Source organism: Dromiciops gliroides, chromosome 4 (genome assembly GCF_019393635.1).
Source record: "Dromiciops gliroides isolate mDroGli1 chromosome 4, mDroGli1.pri, whole genome shotgun sequence".
NCBI lineage: Eukaryota > Metazoa > Chordata > Mammalia > Microbiotheria > Microbiotheriidae > Dromiciops > Dromiciops gliroides.
The window spans coordinates 99,135,449-99,160,662 of record NC_057864.1 but is presented as its reverse complement, the minus strand read 5'-3'; the positions used below and the strand labels follow the sequence as shown (position 1 = coordinate 99,160,662).

The 25,214-nt window shown below is 42.9% G+C and overlaps 1 protein-coding gene across 1 annotated transcript; it reads left to right on the top strand.

Moving 5' to 3' along the window:
* The first annotated feature begins 1,382 nt into the window (after nt 1–1,382).
* Nucleotides 1,383–25,198, top strand: LOC122726721 (ladinin-1-like). The gene is made up of 3 exons (XM_043964626.1): nt 1,383–1,885; nt 23,274–23,411; nt 24,760–25,198. The coding sequence occupies exons 1-3, from the start codon at nt 1,848–1,850 to the stop codon at nt 25,196–25,198; spliced, it is 615 nt and encodes a 204-aa protein (XP_043820561.1). The 5' UTR covers nt 1,383–1,847.
* Nucleotides 25,199–25,214: the final 16 nt, after the last annotated feature.

Sequence of the window (25,214 nt, the reverse complement as noted above, 5' to 3'; positions counted from 1 at the left end):
TGGAGCAAGATTTTGTGAATTTATGCACTGCTTATTTAGAAGTCAATTTGTATCCATGTCAGTGTCTCTGTCTTATACAAAAGTTTCTAGACTAGGTCTATGTAACCTGATGTGCAAAGAACCCAGCCAGTAGTCCCCAGTAGAACGTAAGCTTTTTTGCGGACAGAAATTAATTCACTTTTATTTTTGCATTCCTAGCTCTTAGTTGGGCTAGCTCCTAGCAGAATGCCTGGTGTAATTAATTCTTGTTGATTGGTTGGTGGTAATTGGGCCATGGGTATGAGTACCTACCTACTCATCTTATTTTGGGACGCAATTCTGTTTTTCAGAAAATCACAGAACACTAAAACCTGAATGGATTATCTGTTCCAATTCCAACTCCCTCATTTTACAGATGAGGAAACTGAGGCCCAGAGAGCCATCACGGATCCACAGCTCCCCTCTTTTTGCTACTTCCTGCCTCACAGAGAGCACAGGAAGTTCATCAGTACTTGCTGGATCTGAGTCATTAGGGGAAGATAAGACTTCCCTGACTCTCAGCCTCCAGACCCTCCCTAATCCCACGCTGAGGCTGCTCCAAAGCAGAAAGTAGCTGGCACCTCATCAGGTGCAGAATACTGTCACAGACATGTAGATGTTGAATACAAGCTGGATGGTAATAGAGATGGCACGGATGGCTCAAAAAGAAAGCTGAATTTGGAGCCAGAAGCCCTGGGTTTAAGTGTTTACTCTTTCACTTGTTTTTGGCTTTGGAAAAGACACTTCCTGTTGGAATATGATCATGTCTTAAGGGTCCTTTTAGCTCTAATATTCATTCTGTGTTCTTACTCTGACTCCAGGACTCCAGACTCAAATGCCTGTTTTAAATACTTGTCCCAGTTACCTCTTCCCTACTGGGAAAAAGGTGTTGACTCCATCATACAACTTCCTCCGACTTCCATTTCCATTCTTACCTTAGTGCTCTTGTCATTTTCAGCCAAAATCACTTAGAGCAGAAAAAAATATTTTAGGGGACCCCATGCTCTCTCCCTGGGGTGTGACTTATATGCATTAAGTTTGATAAGCCAACGTTGCAGCTAAATGGAGGCTGCGGGAGCTGCCTGCATGCTCCGCTCAATGAAAGGGTTCGAAAGCCAAGGAGTAGGGTGTGTCGGGGTTGGGGGGGGGTGAACGGGGAGGGGGTGTGCTTCTGCGTGCTTTAGACATGACATTACGGTACCTACTCTACCTTTTCCGCTTCGCTTCCTGCTCTTGGGTTTCTCTGGGCTAAGTCGGTTTACCGGCAGCAGAGCTGAGAGGGTGAGATCAGCTTGACCCCGATCCTCGGGTTACTTGTCCCCCAGCCCGGCTCCCCTGGCACCCCCATTAGGCCGCACCACCTGTAGGGGGAGGCAGCTCTGAGCCCCAGCTGGTCGGACTGGTTCTGAGCAGGAAGTCGCCCTCCCTCGCCCGGGGCAGCCAACCAGCCCCAGCTCGGTCCCCAGCGTCTGTCTGCACCGTCCCGGCTGGGAACCTCCCGACACGGGAGCCAAGAGCCCAAGACAGCTCCTCCGGTCCGAAGGAGCCCAGCGCTGCTCTGCGTAGGGAGTCCACTCCGCAGGAAGCGTGAGCTGGGCGCCGGACTCCTTGTGCCAGAGAGAGGGGGTGTTTGAGAGTGCTGGGGGGGGGGCAGATAAGGGACCATGTGATTCACCTGGGCACTGGGCTGGTGCAAGGAGGAGGGACCCAGGGGCAGGTGAGGGGAGGCACAGAGTGGATACCTGTAGGAGGTGGTTGGAGCCAAATAGGAGGAAGAGGAGGAGGAGAGTGCTGCTGCTGGGACGAAGCTCCCCAACTCCCCAGAGACAATGTCTGTTAAGAGGAAGAACTGGTCAGCACTGTCAAGGTGAGTGGAACTGGAGAGAGGGAGACATTTGAGGGGGGCCGGGGCAGGGAATCCTGGCTCTCTGAAAGGCCAAAGTTTCCAGGGTGTAGAAGAAGCCCGCGGCACTTTGTCTCTTCTTATTTATTCCTTTCTCTTGACCAGAGTTCAGGATGGGGAATTAGGAGCTGGACAAAAGACTCCCTCTCCCACGTTGGTGGATCCAGCAGACAGGATCAGGTGTTTCCTCTCCCTGGGGGCCCGTGTTGTCCTGCCTGAGTAGCCAGTAAGAAAAACCCTTGGATGTCAGTGCTGGAAAGATATTAAAAGATCTCATCCAAAGCCTTCATTCGAAAGAGGTGAAATGTAAAGTGATTTGCCTTAAGAGGAGTAGACAGACCTCCAACACAGCCCCTGTAGCTTCCTTCTCCTAGTCTCTGCAGACTGACATCTGCAAGACAGAGCTGGGATTTATCCAAACTTTAGGTCCTCCGGACATGAGTATGTGTTTTCTTCAAGTAGCCTGTTTCCTCTCCCATTGTGGGTCTGACCCCAGGGGCTGGGAGCTGCAGGGTTAGGGCCCATCTCTCCATCCTCCTGTGTAGCCGTCTACATGTTTTCTAATAAGGATGCGAGCGAGGGGGACATCTGCGGAAGAAGGTTGGAGGGCCATATCCCTAATCCTTATACTTCATGGCCTCTGATTTCTTCAGGGTGGTACTTCATTACATTACAAGGAGTAGAACCCCATTCATTTTCACATTTCCTGGGCAGAACACAGTGAGGCTAGGAACATTTTAAATCCAGGCAGCTAGTCAAGGGCCATTGTTTGGGACACATGATGGCCAAAAGGAGAAACTCTGTCTCTGTCTGTCTCTGTCTGTCTCTGTCTGTCTCTGTCTCTGTCTGTCTCTGTCTCTGTCTCTCTGTCTCTGTGTGTGTGTGTGTGTGTGTGTGTGTGTGTGTGTGTGTTTGAAGACAGATGTTTTGTCCCTCAACCTCTGCTGAAGAGAACTTAGCTTTGGCACATATTTGGAATCTTATCCATGCCTCAAGTTAGGCTTGAGTCTAACAGGAGAAAGGGCAAGAGGACTCAGCACCTTAACCATTTGATTATGAAAGTCATGCCAAGGTCAGAGTGAACTCAGATGAATTTCTAACCAGAAAGGGCATGGACAATAGAGTCCCTAACCTCCCTTAGTTCTGTACCCTACCTCATTGCTATGGTGGGTACCTTCAGTTCAATTATATCTACATGTTCCCTCCCATTTCAAGGCTGAGAAAACTAAGACCCACATATTGTAAATGACTTGCCCAAGGTTACACAGTGATATAGGATCAGAGGTGGAACTGGGGTCCTCCAGATCCCTGGACTATAGCCAGAGTTAGACTGATGGGAGTTGATGTGTGTGTCGAGGGTGTAGGGGACAGTGTAGGTCCAACTCAGTTAGTGAAGATGGCAGGGTGGTTCTGTCTGGTTCTCAGTTCCCTTCCCCAATCAAGTCTGATTTTTTTTCATTTCTTCCAGAAATTTATCATTATATTCTTTGTTTCTCCATCCCCATACCACAAGGTCTTAGGGAAGGAGTGGTCAAGACCCAGAAAGGAGCAGGACCTTCCTTCCAAATAACACAGATAATTCAAAGGTGATCAAATCCCTCAGAGGGGCTGGAGACCAGTTCCAACCCCCCAACCCTCATTAACCTTACTGGGCAGAAGCTCTTAATGTCTAATACAGAGGGTGCTGCATGGTGGGCTCTAGAAAGTGGGAGAGCAGGAGTTCCCAGCCTAATTCTGGCAGTGAGCCCAAAAGGAGGGAAGGTGGCTCTCTGGAAAAGGGGCCCTGCCTGCCAGGGCTGGTGGAGATGCCCCAGGAAAGGGCTGTGCTCAGGGTGTGGCCAATGGGACTATGGCCTTGGACTCTCTGTGTATGTCAGCATATGACTCTCTCTATATGCCTGCCTCTATTTGTTGATGTGTCTGAGAGAGGAGTGGCCCAATGTACACATACATAGAAAAGGAAAGCTGGAAGTTTGAAGTCAGAAAGGGTCCTTAAAGGTCATTTAGTGCAAACTCCTCATTTTTCAAATGAGGAACCTGAGGCCCAGAGAGGTAAAGGGATTTATCCAAGCTCACACAGCTAATTAATGGCACTTTCAGGACTAGCACCCAGGTCTGCTGACTCCCAGTTCAATGTCCCTTCCATTATGCTATGTTACGTGTGGGAATATATTTATAAAAATACTAATAACTTCCATTTAGATGGTACTTTAAGGTTTTTTAAAAGCATTTTCTACTCGACAAAACTCAGAGGTAGGCAGTGGATATATTGTTACTCCCATTTTACAGTTGAGGAAACTGATGATCTAAGAGGTAAAATGACTTTAATTTTTAGTATTTGAAGCTGGAAGAAACCTTGAAAGTTATTTAGTATAACTCTTTTATTCTACAGATGGAGTAACTGAGGCCCAGAGAAGTTCAGTCACTTGCCCCAAGGTCATACAGGCTAGTTAGTAGCAGAATCCTGACAAGAACCCCAGTGCTGGGACTCTGAGTCCAGTACTCTCCTGCTACCATGTAGCCCTTGTGTATGGACTTATGGGCACTTTTAGAGGTTGGGGGTGAGGCTTAGAATTGTTCTCAGACTTCCATTTATTTCAGTGAAGGTCCCATGCCCCAGAATGTGGCTAATGCTCAGGAATTCCTGACTTCATTTTTTTTTTTTTTTGCAGGGGAATAAGGGTTAAGTGACTTGCCCAGGGTCACACAGCTAGTGTCAAGTGTCTGAGGCTAGATTTGAACTCAGATCCTCCTGAATCCAGGGCCGGTGCTTTATCCATTGCGACACCTAGCTGCCCCCAATCCCTGACTTCTAACAAGTTTAGTAGTCCCTATGCTTGACCCTGCCTTGTTCTGCCCTAAGGAATTAGGCCCCTCCTGAGCCAGCCCACTTGGGGCAGTGGCAGTTGCCAGTGGACCGTTGTCACCCTGATGAGACACCTTAGGGCAGAGAGAAGCTTCATGGTATATTACAAAACAAGCAGTGGGAAGCATCTGTGAGTCACCCATCACTGTAATCTGAGCCTCTTGTTCTCCAGGGCCCCCAGCTCTCTGCTGGGTGGGGCTGGGTTGAGGGTGGGGCAAGTGTGGCCCCAGCCCAGGCCTATTTGGGAAGAGGACAAGGGGAGGGGGCTGGGAGCCACGCAGAGCTGGGCAAAGGTCTTAAGTGCATCTTCAGATAATAATTGCTGATAGGATCATATAGATTTAGAGATACAAGGGACCTTAATAAAAAGTATTTTTAAATTGAATGAGAGAGATTGACTCCCTCTTTCTACAGATGAGAAAAGTGAGCTTCATAAACACTAGATGACTTACCCAGATTTACGTAGGCATTAGTAAGTAGCAAAGTCAGGATTTGAACCCAGGTCCTCTGATTCCCAGACCAGTATTCTTATCACGATCTTATGCCAGCTCCTGGGAAGCCTAAGCAGGACCCTGTGGGAATGGCCTCAGAAGACAGAGTCCTTGGGACTGAATGGAGCAGGAAGGGCTTGGGAGGGGAGGGAGAGCATTCAGTGTTCTTGGGAAAGTGACTTCAGGGAGGAGAGCCCAGCCTCATGTTCCATCAAAGTCTGGCTGTGGATGGAGGGGACATTTTCTCCCTGGCCCTGCTTGTTGCCCCCTCTGCTGCCCTATTGCTCTCTTCCTGCTCCTCCTTCCCTTCTTCCCTTGGCAGAAGAAGGCAAGGCTGGGCCGTGGGGGGCAATAAAAAGGAAACTGAGAGAGGTTGGCACAGAGTAGTCCAAGCCCTGGGTTAATAATTTGCCTTAACATTGTGATGGGAGCTCAGGTCTTGCCCTGATTTATTTCTCAGACTGGGTCCTGCCCAGACCTCTTAATTTGCTAACCAGATGTGTCTGGTCTCCTGCTACTTCACTCCCATTAGAGGCAGTCTTCGCATATTCTAGCCTTAATATCATGACGTTGGTGGTGAAGAGGAGGAGGAGGAAAATAGCAATTATATAGTGCTTTAAGGTTTGCAAAGCACCTGACAAATATTTCATTTGATCCTTAAAGTGAACCTGGAGAGTAGGTGCTATTATTGTTCCCATCGTAAAATGGAAATTGAAGCAGATGGAGGTTAAGTGATTTGCCCAAGATCCCAGATCTAATAAATGTCTGAGATAGGACTTGAACTCAGGTCTTCTTGACTCCAGTCCCAGCACTCTATCCACTAAGCCAGTTGCATAACACTTGAGGATCATCTCATCCAGTGTCCCCACTTAACCTAACTGAGACACAGAGAGGGATAGGGGGACTTACCATGGCCACACACCTAGAAAATGGCAGAGGCAGAGCCTGCCAACCCTCTCAGTTAATCTCTGAGGCCCCTTTTCTTTCTAAGTCTTGTGTCTTGTCCAAGGTTGCGTCCCACTCAGAGAAGGGATGAGAACCCAGAACTCTTGACTCTGTGAGCAGTGCCTTTCCTCAGAACAACTGCCTGTCTGTCTGTTCATGCTGCCCCCACACAGCAAACTGGTTTCTTTCTTTTTAAATTTAAAAGAATATGCCCCAATCATGAGAAAACGATTCCTTGCCACTGTGAGGCACTTACGCATACAGACAGAAGAACCCCCCCCCCCCGGCCATTTAAAGGTGAGGACGTTGATTTTTTTCTCAGATCTGTAGAATGATTCTTTTCCAACCTCTTAGAGAATCTCTAAGGACCCATTTCTCTCTAACTAAGAGGAAGCAGCCAGCTATAGTGGGACCAGGAAGGAGGTCTGGATCCCAACTCTGACACCACTTATTGGCTCCTGTGATCCTGAGAAAGTCATTTAACTGCTGAGTTCTCTTGTCTGTGAGGAAACTGGATTTAGATTATATATCCCCTAAGGTCCTTTCAGCTCAGAAGCTATTATCACAGGATCTTATTTTAAAGCTCTGTGACCCAGGCTGGATCACTTCACCTTTACAAGATTCATTTTTCTCATCTATAAAAAAAAAATCAGAAACTTTTTTGATGGGATGGATGATGGTCTATTGGGCTAATTGGCTTCTGGGTTCCCTTCCAGCCCTAGGGTGATGGTATTTATGGTCTAGCAACACCAACAGAATAGACCTCAGGAAGAGCTTCCTATTGGGTGAGATGGGAATTGACTTGATAGTTACAGCAAGGGGATGAAATCTTCCCTGGCAGTATCTAAGAGAAGGGAATATCCACATTTTCCTTTGCTTCCTTTCCTACCACTTAACTCTCAGAGGGGTAGCCCTGCCTTGAGCAGAATTTCAGGAAGAATTAAAGGGGATCAACAGAAGAGGAGTCCAATTATTGGGAGGGGATCGATGATAGAGCAATTTGTCTGAGCTGGTGAGACAAAGGCAGGAACTTTTTGTTATTTTTTAAAAAATACCAAAGGTGTAAGTTCATAGTCTTATAGAAGTGCTTGGTGGTATTGAGAAGTTAAGTAACTTGCCTAAGGTCCTACACCATGCTAAGCTTGAAACTAGGCCTTCCTAACTCTGAGGCCAGCTTTCAATCCATCGTATCTCTTGGTATCAGGTTTTGTTGTTGCTGTTGTTTGATTGTTTGTTTGAAGTTCTGTTTTTCTCATTTCCTCCTGGAGAGTTTAGGTCTTTTTTTTCTTCTTCTTTTTTCTTTTAAAATTTTCTTTAAATTATTTTTCTAATTAGATGTAAATATATTTTTGAGTTCCAATTTTTTCTCCCACCCTCCCTCCCCTCCCCACTCTGGAAGCCAGCAAACAATCCGATATAGGTTATACATTACAATCATGTTAAATATATTTCCACATTAGTCATATTGTAAGAGAAGAATCAAAATAAAAGGAAAAATGCAAGAATCATCACCATCAACAACAGCAACAACAAAAGTGAAAATAGTATGCTTCAATCTCCATTCAGATTCCATAGTTATTTTTCTAAATATGGAGAGCATTTTCCACCATGAGTCTTTTGGCATTGTCTTGGATTATTATATTGCTGAGAAGAGTTAAGCCTATCACAGTTGATCATCATACAATGTTGTTGATATTGTGTACAATGTTCTCTTGGTTCTGCTTATTTTACTCAGCATCAATTCATGTAAGTCTTTCCAGGTTTTTCTGAAATCCATCTGCTTATCATTTCTTACAGCACAATAGTATTCTGTTACATTCATATACCACAAGTTGTTTAGCCAGTCCCCAATTGATGGGCATCCCCTCAGTTTCCAATTCTTTTCCACCACAAAAAGATCAGCTATAAATATTTTTATACATGTGGGTCATTTTCTCTTTTTTATGATCTCTTTGGGATATAGACCTAGTAGTGGTATTTCTGGGTCAAAGGTTATACACAGTTTTATATCCTTTTGGGCATGGTTCCAAATTATTCTCCAGAATGGTTGGATCAGTTCACAGCTCCACCAACAGTGCATTAGTGTTCTGAGTTTAGGTCTGTTCTAGGGCAGGAAGCTCACAGGCACTCAGAGATCAGTGAGTTATTCTACAGAACCAAGTCAGTGGAAGTGTCTCTTGTCACTCATGATATCCTGTGTCACTCTTTCTGAGATTTCATAGTCATCAATATCTGGAAATCTCTCCTACTATAGTGGATCCTACCTCCATATCTACCAAGGATACCTCCAACAATAACTTTGACTGTCCCAAGATCCCAAAACCATATCTTCTAAAGGTTTTTAGAGTTTTAGCCATTTTCCTTTATTCACAGGTCTATAGCCATTTGCTCCTTGGCATTACACTTTTCTCTGGGGTTGGCATTTTACTAGGAAGGAGAGAGCAGAAAAAGGGAGCCAGTGATTTCAGAGTTGGACATAGGAGGGATGAATGGATTTAATTAAAAAACAACAACAACATATTGAGTACTAACCATGTGTCAACCTTTGTGCTACGTGCTGGAAATACTAATAAAAGATCAAAGACTGTTCCTACCCTGGAGGTTCTCATAATTAATTAATCAATTTTAACAGTATTTATTTTTTCCCAATTATATGTAAAAACAATTTTTAGCATTCATTTTTACAAAATTTTGAATTTCACATTTTCTCCTTCTCTCTCCTCAATTTCCTTTTTTTGTCACCACAAAAAGCTACTATGAATATTTTTGTACATGTAGGTCCTTTTCCTTTTTTAATTTCTTATTGAGGGGAGCAGTACTTGTCAGCCTGCAAATGCCCCTGGATGGGGCAAAGCAAAGACAAGGGATATGGAGATTGGAGCTGGGGATGTCTTGGATCTGGATGACTAGCACTAGCCTGACGGAGTGATTCATTTGCAGGCTCTGATCAGCAAGAAGCTAATACCATATAAGGCTCTGGGGGAGGCTGGATAAATAAGCTACTTCATCTAGGGAGGAGAGCTTGTGGGAAGTGTGGCTTTTCTAGGGCCTAGGAACCTCGAAGACTCCACTCCCAGCTCAGCCTTGGGAAAGGTGACTCCCTGGACCATGGTACGGTTTTCCCTTGACCTAACTAGCTCTATTTCAGAGGGGAAGTGTCTTTTCAGAATCTTAGTCAAAAGGAACCTGAAAGGCCATCCAGAGCTACTGAAATTTGAGTAGAAATTCCCTCCAGTGAGGAGAAACCTATCATTGCCTACTGCCACTTTCAGATACCTTTAACTTTTAGGACAATTTTCCTTACGTGGAGCCAAAATCTGCCTCCTTGCTCCTTTCGTTTGTTCATTGCCCCTCTGGGCTCTCCCCCCTTTCCATCTCCTCAGGTCCTTTGACTATAGCTCTCACATCCTCCCAACTCTTCTCTTCTCCATGTTAAATATGACAGGTTCCTAAAGCCCATCTTCATGTGATATGTTCTCTGGTCCTCTCACTGTGCCAGTCTCTCCCTTCTCTCCTGCTTGTCAGTGCCCTTCCTAGAATGAGCACCGACCCCTGGCCTGACGTCTTAGCAGGGATTGGCCAGAGAAGGGGGCCTGATTTGCTGAGAAAGAAGCCTCAGGGAGCAAGTTCAGGGAGCTAAAGAGCTACTTAGTCTGGAGAAAAGAAGGTGGGTAATGAAGATTCTCCCCAGGTGTGTACTGATTTGCAGGTTCTGGTTTGGTTTGGAAAGCTGTATTAATAGCTTTGAGGATAGATTGAAACATCATTAGTGGAATGTTTCTGTTGAACATTTAGCCCTGAGCTTGGTCTGTACAGAAAGAGATAGGTAGAGCTGGTCCTTGCTTCGGTGGGAATTAATGGTCCAAGGGAGGCAACAGCTCATAATTTCCCAACATTAGGGCCTAGCACTTATTAGCTGTGTGACCCTGAGCTAGTCGCTTAAACTTGTTAGCTTCAATTTCCTCATTTTACAAATGAATTGGAGAAAAAAATGGTAATCTACTCCAGTGTCTTTTCCAAGAAAACCCCAAGTGGGGTCACAAAGAGTTAGACAAGACTGAAAAATGACTCAACAACAGGGTCTCGCTGAACCATACCTAATTCCCATCTTTCAAGATATAGAGAGAGATGACTTGATCAAACAAGGATAGTTGTGGTATAATAAATAGAGTCCTGAACTAGGAGACAGAAAACTTGCTCAGACACTTAATACCTGGACATATCACAATCTCACTGAGCCTCAGTTTTCTCCTCTGTAAAGTGGGATTTACAGTAACATATGTGTTGCTTTACTGCAGAGACCACTTGACAAAATCAGGAAGAGCTGGGTTCAAGTTCTTCCTCTGATACTTAGCAGGGTGCCCATATGTATATCATTTTAACCTCTCAGTGCTTCCAGGAAACATTCTGAGATTATAAAAATAGCACTAATATAATGCTTTAAAGGTTGAAAAGTGCTTTACATATATATCATCTCATATGATCCTTTGAGATAGATGGTATTGTTAATCACCCTGATTTTACAATGGAAGCAACTGAGACCAAAAGAGGAGAAATGACTTGCCCAAGGTCACACGGTGAATAAGTGTCTGAGGCAGGATTCAAACTCAGGTCTTCCTGACTCCAGGCCTGGCATTCTATCCACTGATAAACCTACCTTTGCAGAGAAGTTAGCAGGAGGAATTTCCTCACCAAGGAGTTCCCTACACCAATAATATCACAGGCCAAAGCCCAAAGTAAATAAGTGCTTACCTCACAGGGTTGATGTAAGGAAGCAGTGAGAGCTAATGGGGAAGAAAGTATATGACCCAGAGTCAGGCAGCTGCTTTTAAGGAAGGATCCTTAGTGGTCCTCCACTCCAACCCTCTTTTTTTCCAGATGAGGAAACTGGAGTGTAGAAAGGGAATATGACTGTCTGCTAAAAATGAGTTCAGTACAGTACTGGAATTAGAACTCTACTCTCCAAACAATGTGTTGCGCTCTCTCTGTCTCTGTGTCTGTCTTTTTGCCTCTGTCTCTATCTCTCCATTTCTCTCTCTCCCCTACCACCTCCTGTAGCCTGAATTTGAAGAAAGATTCTTTACTTTATAAAAGATACACCTTCAGCATTCTTTTATTTCTATTTTTTTTGCTCTTAGGGTTTTTATTTTTTGTTCTTCTAATTTGAAAATAAGACCGATAAATATGAGCCCTTCTATATACAAAGGAATATATAAGTAACTATCTCTGTTATATACAGTTTGTTTTAAAATCTACAATAAATTCAACATCTTTATTTCTTTTTCCTTTTTTTTTTTTTTTTTTTTGGTGAGGCAATTGGGGTTAAGTGACTTGCCCAGGGTCACACAGCTAGTAAGTGTCAAAGGTCTGAAGCCGGATTTGAACTCAGGTCCTCCTGAATCCAGGGCCAGTGCTCTATCCACTACGCCACCTAGCCCTCAACATCTTTATTTCAAAGCTATCCCACTTGTCTTTCTTTTCTGTGAATTAAAAACTCTCCACTACTTCAATGACTCCTTCATCTTCTTTTTTGTATCACTATCTCTATCCTCTTTTCCCCATCAATTCCCGGCTAAAATTTTATTTTTAAGATGCCTTCCCTTGTAACAAATAAGCAGAGTCAAGCAAAACAAACCCATACATTGGCCATTACTGCAAGTGTTGATGGGTCGGACCCCAAGTCCCTCACTTCTTTGTCGGGAGCTGGGAGGCGTGCTTTATCACTGACACGGCCCCCTCCCAGGAAATCATAAGCTTCCCTATTGCGTTTTATAGGTGATTCGGCTGACAGAAATGTGATTTATATTTACATTTTCAGCAACATGGCTAGTGACAACCAGAACTGAGGAGGAGAAGGAAGCTCAGGACATAGCAATGGAAATGTGGGCATCCTGACTAAGGAGATGACATGAGATGAGAGACATGGGATGGAGAACAGGGCTGAGGGAAGGCAGCAGGGGAAGAGTCTTAGAATAGACTCTAAATACCCAAGAGGAAAGAAAGTCTCTCTCCCCACTTCCAAGTCAGGGACTTGTGAAACATTGGGGTGAGGTTATTGGAAGAACAAGGATCTCCAGAGTCAGGCTTCCCTTTGCAAGCCTTATCTCTCATCTGAGCATGCCCCGGAAAGTTGTGTCCCTGTCCCTTTGCCCACATCTCTGATTTCCCCAGAGCACTCTCTTCACCTCCATGCTCTCATCTCTGCTTCTCCAAGTCCCATCTCCCATCCTTCCTTCCTCACTACGGCCCCAAACCTCCCTTGAGCCTGCTCAGCCCCCACTGGACTCCTGCAGCCTTTCTTGGCAGCGAGCACAGCTCAAGAAGTTACTTGTTTTTTGGCTTTCTCCACTTTCTCTACATCAGAGGCAGCACACAGCAGTGGAAAAGCACTGGCCTTCACCGGTGACAAATCCATGGCATACGATCTTAGCTGGCACGTTGCAGGTACCAGACAGGCCTCCTACTATTCCCTTATCAGTCCCTTAGCTCATGGCCCACAGGGGCTCTTCCAGATCTTTTCTTCTCATTTCTTACACTCAACTAGTGCGCCCCTCCCTAATGCACAGCCACCTGCAACAAATGACCTAACCTTTTATTTCACTGAGATTGAGGCTAGAAAGGAAGAAAGAAAGAGAGACACAGAGAGAGACAGAGACAGAGAGAAAGAGAGAAAGAGAAAGAAAGAAAAAAGAATGAAATAAAGGAGGGAGGGCATACAGAAAGAAAGAGAAGAAAGGAAAGAAGGAAGATAAAGAGAAGAGAGTAAAGAAGGGAGAGAATAAAAATGAGAAGAGAAAAAAGAGAAGGAAGGATGGAAATGTTAATAAAACATTCCTAAAATACATGGGGGAGAAAAAATTCAGAACATGGAACAAGCTATGTAATTTTGTTACTATTGTGTTAAATTTAATATACAATAAGCAAAGTATATAACCATAGATTCTGGTTTCATATAATAACTAGCATTTAATAAAAGCTAGCATTTGTATAGTACTTTACAGTTTGCAAAACTCTTTAATATATAATCTTATTTTATCCTCACAATAACCCTAGAAAGTAGATGCTATTATTATCACCCCCATTTTATAGAAAAGAAAAATTGAATCAAAAGGTTATTGTGGGGCAGCTAGGTGGTGCAGTGGATAGAGCACCGGCCCTGGATTCAGGAGGACCTGAGTTCAAATCAGACCTCAGACACTTAACACTTACTAGCTGTGTGACCCTGGGCAAATCACTTAACCCCAATTGCCTCACACACACACACACACACACACACACACACACACACACAAAAAAGTTTATTGTGACTTTTTTTAGTTCTTTGCATACTAAAAATGTTTCTCTGTGTTGAAGATTGCTAAATTCATAATAAAAATGAAAATTCAAAAAGAAAAAAAAAAAGATTTATGCCATCTGCTTGTGGTTTCCTCAGTCTCTGAGCCTTCATTCCTTCAATTTTCTTGACATTATTTACTATGTTCTCTTCTCGTTTTGTCAAACGAGCAACTATCACTACTCTATTCAAGTTAGTTCCTGTACCTGTTCCCTTGATAATATTCCTTCCTAGTTCCTCTAGGACCTCATTCCTATCATCTTCCCCTCTCCCTCCATGTATTTTAAGTCTTTCCTGCACTGATTGCAGTGTCTTATCCTATCTGTCTTCAAATATGTTCCGGTCTCCCTAGCCTTTTAAAAAAACAGCCTTCCCTTTAGTCCTTGTAGGTATTGTTCTGTTTCTAGCTCCTTCTTTCCTTAACTTCTTGAAAAAAATTTTGTTTTGTTGTTTTTATCTCACTACCTACAACTTTGGCTCCTACTCCCTAGCAAAGCTGCTCTCTTTTAAATCACCAATGACCTTCTAATTGCCAATTGCATTGGCCTTCCCCTGCCCAGTCCACATCTTTTCTAACTTCTCTCCAACTTTAAATGCTTTTGACCACCCCTGCTGGGTAATCACTCTCTCCAGCTTCAAATACATCATATCTTCCTACTTGCCCCTTCTCCCTTCTCTGTGCCTACTTTCTTCCTTGGGGAATTTCATTCACTTTCAGGATTTCAACTACAAACCTGAATATACGACTTCCAAATCTAAATCCTGACCACTTTTCTCAATTCCACACCCATATCCTGAACTGACTACAAGATATTTCTACTGGGATGTCTCATCAGCTCCTCAAACTCAACATATTCCCAAATGAGTTTATTATTTCCCCCTCAAACCGGCTCCTCCTTTGAAATCACAATTCCAGCCTATGGCTTTCATCCACATGAACTCTCTCCATCTACTATCTCATGTTTATGAACTTTGAATTGTCTAAAATCAGGATCTGGAACTTGGAAGGACCTTCAGACTTGACCTAGGACAACATGAAGGAGAATCATTCCTATACCATTCCCAATAATTGTTCATTAAGTTAATGCTTGGAAATCAGCAGTGAGGTCTCAACTTTTATCCTGGCAAAATGCCAGAATACCTTATTAAAGGGATGGGTTTTGAGCAGTTAGAAGGGGAAGCTATTAGTATTAAAACCCTAGGACAGGGGCATCTAGGTTGCACAGTGGCCCTGGAGTCAGGAGGACCTGAATTCAAATCCAGCCTCAGACACTAGACACTTACTAGCTGTATGACCCTGGGCAAGTCACTTAACCCTAATTGCCTCACCAAAACCAAAAACCAAAAAACCTATGACAGGTCATGTCAGAATAACCTTATTTCCTTTTTTGGACAGGAATTGGGTTGATTACTGGGGAAATGCTTATAGACATGGAATACTTAGATCTCAGCAAAGCTTTTGGCTTAGCCTGTTATGTTATCATTGTGGATAGTGTGAAGAGATGTGGAACCCACAAGTGCCAAAGCAACAGTCCATTCTGCTCTTGGACAACTGATTCTTAGAAAGGTTTTTCTTACATAGAGACAAAAACCTGAGTTTCTGAAATTCTGCCCGTTCTTCCTAGTTCTGCCTTCTGGAGGCAAATGGGAAAAAAATCAATCCAGCTTCTGCCATTTGACAAACCTAATCGATGATAATCATCAGGATAGTTACAGAGTATAGTGGTTAGATTGTGGGACTTGGGGTTAGGAAGAACTAAGTTTTGAAGGTGGCTAGGTGGCGCAGTGGATAAGCCCTAGCCCTGGATTCAGAAGGACCTGAGTTCAAATCTAGTCTCAGACACTTGACATTTACTAGCTGTATGACCCTGGGCAAGTCACTTAACCCTTATTGACCAGCAAAAAAAAAAAAAAAAAAAGGAAGAACTAAGTTAAAATCTTAGACACTTATTAGCTGTGTGACCCTGAGCTAGCAATATAAGGTTTGCAAAGCACTTTACAAATATTATCTCATTTTATCCTTATAATAATCTTGGGAATATTATCCCCATTTTATAGATAAAGAAGCTAAGGCAGATGGATGTTAAGAAACTTGCCCAGGGTCACCATCTAGTAAGTTTATGAAGAAAGATTTGAGCTCAGCTCTTCCTGACTCTAGGTCAATTACCCTATTCACTTCTTGAATTAACTGCCAATAAATGCTAACAATTAATATCAATTCTCCACCCCCAAATCTTGGATTTTCTAGGCTAAACACTCCCTCTTCCTTCAGCTGATCATCTTATGTGTTAAGGGCTAAAATTCTAGCTAAACTGTCTAAAATATCTAATGAGTGGTCGCCAATAAATTATAAGCTTTAGCAAGAGTTAGACTTTTAAGCGTTTAATAAGGAAAATAAGAATTTGGTAAAGAGAGAGAGAAAGGCCTAGATTCCTATCTATTAAAGGGAGAGCACATTTCTAGCTCCGCTCTCCACCAGAGTCCAGAGGAAAGAGACTGAGACTGAGCACCAGTCTCTTCCTTCTTCCTCCCACTAGCCCACGTCACTTCCTCACGCCAAAGAAAAGACTCCTGGTCTTGCCCTCAAAGACCTTCACTTCATGGGCAGAACTCTTCTACAGTAAGTCTCCAGCAGGTGGCGTCATTCCAATTGTTACATATGGCACGATCAACTATCAATGTCCTCACCTTGTTCTGCATTCACTTCAGGTTTTCAGTGTCTTTCCTTCTTTCTCTCCTCTACCCAGTCTCATATACCAGGTCAATTCTATTCTAGAAACATTTCTTTAACCTGCCTCCTCCTCTCTAGCCTTTCTCCTCCAGTCCAACCCATTAATACAACCCACCTGGATAATGCAATAGCCTTCTTTTTTTTGTGGGGCAATGAGGGTTAAGTGACTTGCCTAAGGTTACACAGCTAATAAGTATCAAGTGTCTCAGTCTGGATTTGAACTCAGGTCCTCCTGAATCCAGGGTCAGTGCTTTATCCACTGCACTACCTAGCTGCCCCTGCAATAACCCCATGCATCTTGATCCCTCTCCTGAATCCATTCTTCATTCTGATGCTAGAATAATCTTTCTTATGAAAAATTCTGGTCATGTTACTTTTCTGTTCAAAAAATGTTATAAATGGCTTCCAACTGATCCCCAGATAAAGTTTAGATTATTTTGCCTAACTTTCAATGCCCTTCATCACCTGCGCCTACCATACCTTTCCAGTGTTTCTCATGTAATTGAATCCCCATTCTATTCCAGTCAAACTGGACAACTCCCTGCCCCCATGAAGTCATAGACTGCACTCTTACACCTCCATGCCTTTACTCAGGTTGTTTCCAATAACTAGGATGACCTCCCTTCCCTCTATGCCAGGTGAATTCCTGCATCTTCTCTAAACCCCACATCAAAGGCCATCTTGTTCAGGAAACCTCCCTTTGTCCCTCTGGTAATTACCTCCTCCACTGCCACCACAGCTTTTTCTTTTGTAGCTCTCTAATGCAACTAATGGGTATTATTGTGTGCAGCTGTGGGACCTTGGAAATATCACTAAACCTCTCTAAACCTCAGTGTCCTATTTGTAAAAAATGGTGATTCATTCAACAAGTGTTTATTTGTTTTTTGGTTTTGGTTTTGGTTTTTTGGGTGTTTTTTTGTTTGTTTGTTTTGTTTTTGCAGGGCAATGAGGGTTAAGTGACTTGCCCAGGGTCACACAGCTAGTAAGTGTCCAATGTCTGAGGTCAGATTTGAACTCAGGTCCTCCTGAATCCACTACACCACCTAGCTGCCCCCTAACAAGTGTTTATTAATCATGTACTTAGGCACTGGGGATACAAAGACAAAAACAAAGCAGTCCCTGTCCCTGGGGAGCTTGTGTTCTATTGGGGGAGGTTGTGAAATAATAATACTGTAGTCTTACCTCTTAGGATTTTCTTATGAAGTGAAATAACGCATATAAAATTCTTTGCAAACCTTGAAGTGCTTTATAAATATCACATATTGGGGCAGCTAGGTGGCACAGTGGATAGAGCACCGGCCCTGGAGTCAGGAGTACCTGAGTTCAGATCCGGCCTCTGACGCTTAACACTTACCAGCTGTGTGACCCTGGGCAAGTCACTTAACCCCAATTGCCTGATAAAGAAAGAAAGAAAGAAAGAAAGAAAGAAAGAAAGACAGAAAGAAAGAAAGAAAGAAAGAAAGAAAGAAAGAAAGAAATAAGAAAGAAAGAAAAGAAAGAAAGAAAGAAAGAAGAAAGAAAGGAGAAAGAAAGAAAAGAAAGAAAGAGAGAAAGAAAGAAGAGAAAGAAAGAGAGAAAGATAGAGAGAAAAGAAAGAGAGAAAGAAAGAGAGAAAGAGAGAAAGAGAGAGATGAGAGAAAGAGAAGAGAGAAAGGAAAGAAAGAGAGAGAGAAGAAAGAAGAAAGAGAGAAAGAAAGAGAGAAAGAAAGAAAGAGAGAAAAGAGAGAAAGAAAGAAGCGAGAGAGAAAGAAAGAAGAGAGAAAGAAAGAGTTGAGAAAGAAGAGAGAAAGAAGAAAGAAGAAAGAGAGAAAGAGAGAAAGAAAGAACACATATCCTCCTCCCCCTCTCCTTTCCCTTCTCCCTTCCCTCCTTCCCCTCTCCCTCCCTGATCCTTCCTTCCCCTCCTCCCCTGCCTCTCTTCCTTCTATTTTACTGTAAACTCTTAGAAAGCAAACACCACAACTTAGCTAAACTTTGTATCTTTCCTGGTACCTAGTCTAGTGTTTTGCACGTGGGAGATGCTTGAAAAATATTTGTTGATGTGACTTGGAAACCAATGACCTGGGTTCAAGTCCTAGTTCTGCTACTTACTAGTCATGTAATCTTGGAGAAGTCATTTCTGGAGTTATTGGATCACAGACCTAGAGCTGGATGAGACCTCAAAGTCATAAAGTCCAACCCTATCATTTCCAGATAAGAAATTTGAAACAGAGAGAATTTAAAGGACTGTTCAGGGTCATACAGCTAGAAAATATCCAACATGGATTTGAACTCAGGTCTTCCTGACTCCAAGTCCAATCCACATCCCCATAATGTCTCAAGTTATAAGCAATGAATTTGTCATCTATTCCTGGCAAAAATTTCAGAATACATAATCAAAGACATTTGTGAGCATTTAGAAAGGGGAAGCAAGAGAGGAAAAGGACCTATAGGTACAACATTATTTCTAGTGGCTCATTTAGTGGTATCAAAGAAGTGAAAAGTAAGGGAATGATCATCATCTGGAGGAATAGTTAAAAAATACTTATGTGAATGCAATAGAATATTATTGTCTTTAAGAAATGACAAAGTGGACATTTTTAGAGAAACCTGGGAAAACTTGTGTCAACGGATGCAGAGTGAAGTGAGTTGAATCAGAAGAATTTGTATAATACCAGTATTATAAAAAAAACCAAACAACTTCAAAGACTTGAGAATTCTGATTATTGCACAGACCAACTGTTATTCCAGAGATGATGACATCTCCCTTTTGACCAAGAGATGATAGATTCAACATATCAAATATAAGAACAAGTTGTGGCATATGATTGTGCTGTAAGACTGTGGTATGCTATTGTGCTATAAGAAATTTTAAAAAAAGAAAAGAAATGATGAGTACTATTAAGTTTAGGGGAAAAAAAGAAATGAACTAGATGCTTTAAGAAAAAAGCTGGGAAGGCATATGAGATGATGCATAGTAAAGTGATCACAACCAAGAGAACATTTTACACAGAAATAGCAATACTGTACAATGATCAACTGTGAATGACTTAGCTATTCTCATCAATTGAACAATCCAAGGCAATTCTTAAGGACTTATAGTGAAGAGTGCTGTCCATCTCCAGAGAAAAAAGACTGATGGAATTTGAGTGCAAATAAAAGCATACTTTAGGGGGCAGCTAGGTGGAGAAGTGGATAAAACACCGGCCCTGGATTCAGGAGGTCTTGAGTTCAAATCTGTCCTCAGACACTTGACAATACTAGCTGTGTGACCCTGGGCAAGTCACTTAACCCTCATTGCCACCCCCCCACATACACACACACACACACACACACACACACACACACACACACACACAAACTTTCTTCATTTTTCTTTCTTTTTTCAGTCTTTTTTTTTTGCAATGTATCTAATATGGAAATATGTTTTGCATGACTGCACATGTATAATCTATACCAAATTGCTTTTCTTCTAAAGGAGGGGGGAGAGGAGAGGGATGGAGAGAATTTGGAACTTAAAATTTTTAAAAACAAATGTTGGGGCAGCTAGATGGCGCAGTGGTTAAAGCGCTGGCCCTGAATTCAAGAGGACCTGAGTTCAAATCCGGCCTCAGACACTGGACACTTACTAGCTGTGTGATCCTGGGCAAGTCACTTAACCCTCATTGCCCCACCAAAAAAATCCCCAAAACAACAAATGTTGATCATTTTTATGTGTAAGAAAAATAAAATTAAAGAAAGATACAGAATATGATATACATTTTCAGACAGGGCCAATTTGGGGATTTGTTTTACTTGACTATAATATTGTTTATAAGGGCTTTATTTTTGTTTTTGTTTTACCTAATGGGGGTGGGATGGGGTGAGAGAGTTGAGGAGTGATAAGGATAGCAAAAAAAGGTAGAAGGGGTAGGAAAAAAATAATTAAATAATTGATGAGGCATCTTTTTTTTTTTTTTTGATGAGGCATCTTTTTAAAAAATTAAAGAGAACAAAAGGAATGCCAGAGAGAAGCACAGACAAGAAGGATAGCTTTGGAAAACCAGGGATTGAACTTAAATACTTAGAAAGAAAAGCAAGTTGTACAGAAGAGAAATCTGTAGTTTTCATGTACAATCCTTTTTTTTTTTCTGTTTTACTTTGAACTTGGAAATACCCATTTTATTTGGCATTTAAGTTCAGAATTAAAATAAGATTTAAAAATGAAAGAGGAAACCGTGGTCATTAAAACCGAGTAGATTCAATCAAGAACAGGCCATGTCAGACTAAGCTAATTTTTCCCTTTTTGGCATAGGGTTACTGGACTAGTAAATAAGGGGAATTCTCTAAGTTGAGTGTACTTAGACATCAGCAGAGCATTTGATAAATACTTATAGGGTGTCACAATAGACAAAATGTGATGTTCTGGGTTAGATTGTAGTAAATCTTTGGTGACAAGATTCAAAAAGAAATCATCAATGGGTCAATGTCAGCTTGGAGGAATGCCTCCAGGGGAATCTTTCCTTGGTCCAATGCTGTTTGACATTTTTATTAATAACTTGGATAAAGGTAGAGATGGCACACTTGCTCAAGTTTTAGATGACAAAAAGATAACATGCTGAATGACCAAGCCAGTATACAAAAAGATCTTGACAAAAAAGCTCTAACAATAGGGTGATTCTTTTTTTTTTTTGGTGGGGCAGTGAGGTTTAAGTGACTTGTCCAAGGTCACACAGCTAGTAAGTGTCAAATGTCTGAGGACGGATTTGAACTCAGGTCCTCCTGAATCCAGGACTGGTGCTTTATCCACTGTGCCACCTAGCTGCCCCTACAATAGGGTGATTCTAATCAGGTTAAGTTTTAATAAGAATGAATTTAAAGTTCCAGACTTTGATTTAAGAAAAATAACTTCACAAATACAAGATGCTAGATGATAATTCTAGTGAAAATTCTCCTAAGGGAATTGGATAGTCTCCTTCTGGAGGAGACTTTCCTTCTGAGGAAATTCCTCCCAGATGCAACATCAAGGTCCACTCATCCCCACTATCATCTGTGTTAGAGATGATTATTGTAAAATCACAGAGTAAAAAGAAAGTTGATTAGAGAGGTACCAAGAGGGGGAAAAAAGCCTAGGGTCAGAGTCACAAGAACAGATTGCAAGTGCCTTCTCTCTCAGATTACCTTCCATCTACTCTGTATTTGGTCTCCCCTAGGGCATCTGGGTGGCTCAGAGACTTAATAGCTGGGTGACCCCAGGCAAGTCACTTTACCCTGTTTGCCTCAGTTTCCTCACCTGTAAATTGAGCTGGAGAAGGAAATGGTAAACCACTCCAATATGTTTGCCAAGAAAATCCCAAATGGGGTCATGAATAGTGGGTCATAACTGAAATGACTCAACAAAAATTGTCTCTTGCATTAGAACATGAACTCTTTGAGCATCAGTACCATGTTTTTGCCTTTCTTTGTAACTCTGTCTCTTAGCACAGTGTCTGGCACATGATAAACACTTACTAAATGCTTCTTGACAGGCTAAATAACTGTTCTGCTACTTACCAGTTGTGTGATGCCGGGCAATATTGAACTTCTAAGAAACTTAGTCCCTTCTTCTATAATATGGGGTATTATACTTCCCTTCACAGGGGTACTGCACATTTTTTATATATATTTGGTGAGGCAATAGGGGTTAAGTGACTTGCCCAGGGTCACACAGCTAGTAAGTGTTAAATGTCTGAGGCTGGATTTGAACTCAGGTCCTCCTGAATCCAGGGCTGGTGCTCTATCCACTGAGCCATCTAGCTGCTCCCTGTACTGCGCATTTGTGTAAGCAAAGTGCTTTAAAATCTGTAAAGTACTATATAAGCATAAACTAAATTAAATTATTTCTTACCCATACACAAACACATAAACATACACTACTGCATGATTCTTACATCATTTTACAAGGATCTAGGGATATTAGGCTGGAGAAGAGAAGACTTATGGTGAGGGGTTGGAGTGGGATATGATAGCCTCCTTCAACTATTTGAAAGATTATCATAAGGAAGAAGGATTAGGCTTGTCATACTCATTCCAGAAGGGTACGACTTCCAGACTTACATGTGAAAGTTATGGGAAGGGGAGACTTTGAGAGAATAGAAGACAAACCTGATAGTGAAAGCAATCTACAATTAGAATGGACTACTACCTTGGGAGTTAGTGGTTTCCTCGTTGTTGGAGGCTTCAGACAGGGACCTGAGGATTATTTCTCTAGACTGTTAGAGAGTGGCTTCCCCCACTCTGTACAATGTCTGCCCTAGAAGACCTCAGAGGTTTCTTCTAATTCCAGGGTTCTGGGATTCCATGATTGGCAGAGAAGTCAATTACTTTAAACTGTGCTGAACCTAAGTCCCCATACTGCAGCTGCAACACTGACTTCTCATGGGTAGAGATGCTTGCAGAGGCCTAGAGAACATTTTTATCTTTATTCACCACCCTAGAGCCAAAAATGTAGTCACAGATTACTCGAAAGGTGGTGGGGAGAGTGGACCTAGCACTGGACTTGAGGTCGGGAAGACCTAGGTCTGAAACTTCCCTTAGACACTTACTAGCTATATGACCCTGGGAACACCACTCAACCTTTCTCTCCTCGACTTCTTCATATGTAAAATGCAATTATAATATTTGCCTCTTGGGATCACTGGGAAGCGCAAATAGAAAAAATCCTTGGCTTTGGATTCAAAGAATCTGGGATCAAATTCTGGTTTTGCCACTGTCTTTTAATTTGGCAAGACCTTTAACCTTTCTGGGCCTCAGTTTCCTGATCTGTCAAATTAAGGGCTGGGTTAGAAGTTCCCTTTTGGCTCCAGATAAAATTAAAACAAACAAACAAACATGTGTTTAAAGAGTTTTGTAAAATTTTCAATCATTACATGTGAGTTATTGCTATTAGTGGGGCTCCTGCTGGGCTCCCCTGAAAACCTACAGCCCCAGCGTCTCATGTGGTCTAGAGGCCTCTTTCATCTCCCTTGATTCCCTCTTCTCAATTGCAGCTTGGCAAGGCAAAGGACATTGGAGGATGAGGAAGAACAGGAGCGAGAACGGCGGCGGCGGCACCGAAACCTGAGTTCAACCTCGAGTGAAGAAGCCCCCAAGGTCACCCACAATGGAGACCAGCCAGCAGTGGAGAGGTACAGAGCCTCTTGTGCTCCTGGGGATGGAGCTGGGGGCGGGGCAGGAAGTGAGTTTCCCTTTGAATCCTAGTGGAGGGAAGACAGGTTCTGGAGTCCAAAGGCTGGGGTCTGTATCCTTCTCTGACATTCACCACCTTATGTGATCTAAGGCAATTGACCTCTATGATCCTCAGTTTCTTCATCGAGGGTTAGACCAGATGCCTCTGAGGCCCCTTCTGGCCCTAGCTCTATGAGATTAAAAATCTATGATCTAGGGGCAGCTACGTGGCACAGTGGGATAGAGCACCAGCCCTGGATTCAGGAGGACCTGAGTTCAAATCCGGTCTCGAGACCCTTGACACTTACTAGCTGTGTGAGACCCTGGGCAAGTCACTTAACTCTAATTGCCTCACCAAAAAAAAAATCTATGATCTAGCTGAGGCCAGACCTCTTCCTCATCCAAATCCAATACAACCTTTCTCTTCAATAATTGAAAATGAAGAGTAAGACAAAAAGTAATCCTAGTGTTTGGAGCAGCCAGGTGACTCATCCTACGAGTTCAAATCCGGGGCTCAGGACACTTATTAGCTCTGTGACCCTGAGCAAGTTGCTTAAGGAAATGGCAAATCATTTGAGTATCTTTGCCAAGAAAACCCCAAATGGGGTCTTGAAGAGTTAGACACAACTGAAAACGACCTAACACCAACAAAGATCTCGATGTAGTGGAAAGAGTACAGGACTGAGGATCAGGAGCCCTGCATTCTGGGCCTGACTATGTCACTGTGTGACTTTGGACAAGTCACTTTACCCCTCCATCCTTAGTTTTATAATTTCATCTGTAAAAATTGGAACTGGGTGCTCTTTGAGATCCTCCCAGTGGTAAGTCTACAGCTGTCAGTCTCCTATGGGATCATGGAGCTCCTATTCCACATAAGTCTCATCCCAAACCACTTTATTAAATTCAAGAATTTACTGAGTCCTTACCATGCACCAAACACTGTACAAGGGTCTTGGGATACAAAGGGGAGAGGGAACAGTTCTACCCTCAAGGAGCTCATATTCTACTGGGGAGAAACCTGTACATAGATAAGTATATACAAAATATCTACTGAGTAAAACAAAGTAATTTGGGGTGGTAGGAGTAAGAAGAAAACTAACAATTGAGGTGATCAGGGAAGGTGCCCTATGAGAGGGAACATCCAAACTGTGCTTTGAATCCAAGGAAGGCTCCAGCTTGATAGAGAAGTGGAAGGTGAGCTTTCTAGACATAGGGAATGAAGACACATAGGCAAGAGAGAGAAGTTCATATATAGGGAACAAGAAGTAGACCTGGTTGTCTGTAATACCCTCCCCTCCTCTCTTACAGGCTCCCAAGCCTGGGGGAAGCTGAGGCTCCCAAGCGTCATTCCTTCATCAAAGATGAAGAGGATGAGAATTTCCAAGAAGTTCTAAGAACGAGGCAGGAACGACGGCTCCGGCGGCAGGCCCTGGAAGCTTCCCAGTCCTCCGTCAAGGAGCACTTAGAGGCAGAGAAGAAAGAAGATAGCCCAAGCACGGAGTTGGCCACACAGGAGCCCCCAGCGCCCCGGAAGGACATCGTTCCTCCACCCAGACGAAGATTGAGCCAGAAGCAGAGGGGACCTTGGGCCAGAGATGAGAAGGGTTTAGAGGGAGGAGAGACAAAGGAGGTGAAGACATTGGACCAAAGGACGGTATCAGACCCAGAAAAAACACCAACCCAGGACCAGAACAGCTCCAGGAGAGAAAAAGAGGTTCAGAGAAGACACCAGGCCATGACCAGATAGATCCAGAGAAAAAAAC

What these genes read in the sequence shown, in the direction of transcription:
- LOC122726721 (XM_043964626.1), top strand. Translation starts at nt 1,848, where the DNA reads ATGTCTGTTAAGAGGAAGAACTGGTCAGCACTGTCAAG. An exon ending in AACTGGTCAGCACTGTCAAG is followed by an intron (nt 1,886 to 23,273) that starts GTGAGTGGAACT and finishes TCTCAATTGCAG; the next exon opens with CTTGGCAAGGCAAAGGACAT. An exon ending in GACCAGCCAGCAGTGGAGAG is followed by an intron (nt 23,412 to 24,759) that starts GTACAGAGCCTC and finishes CCTCTCTTACAG; the next exon opens with GCTCCCAAGCCTGGGGGAAG.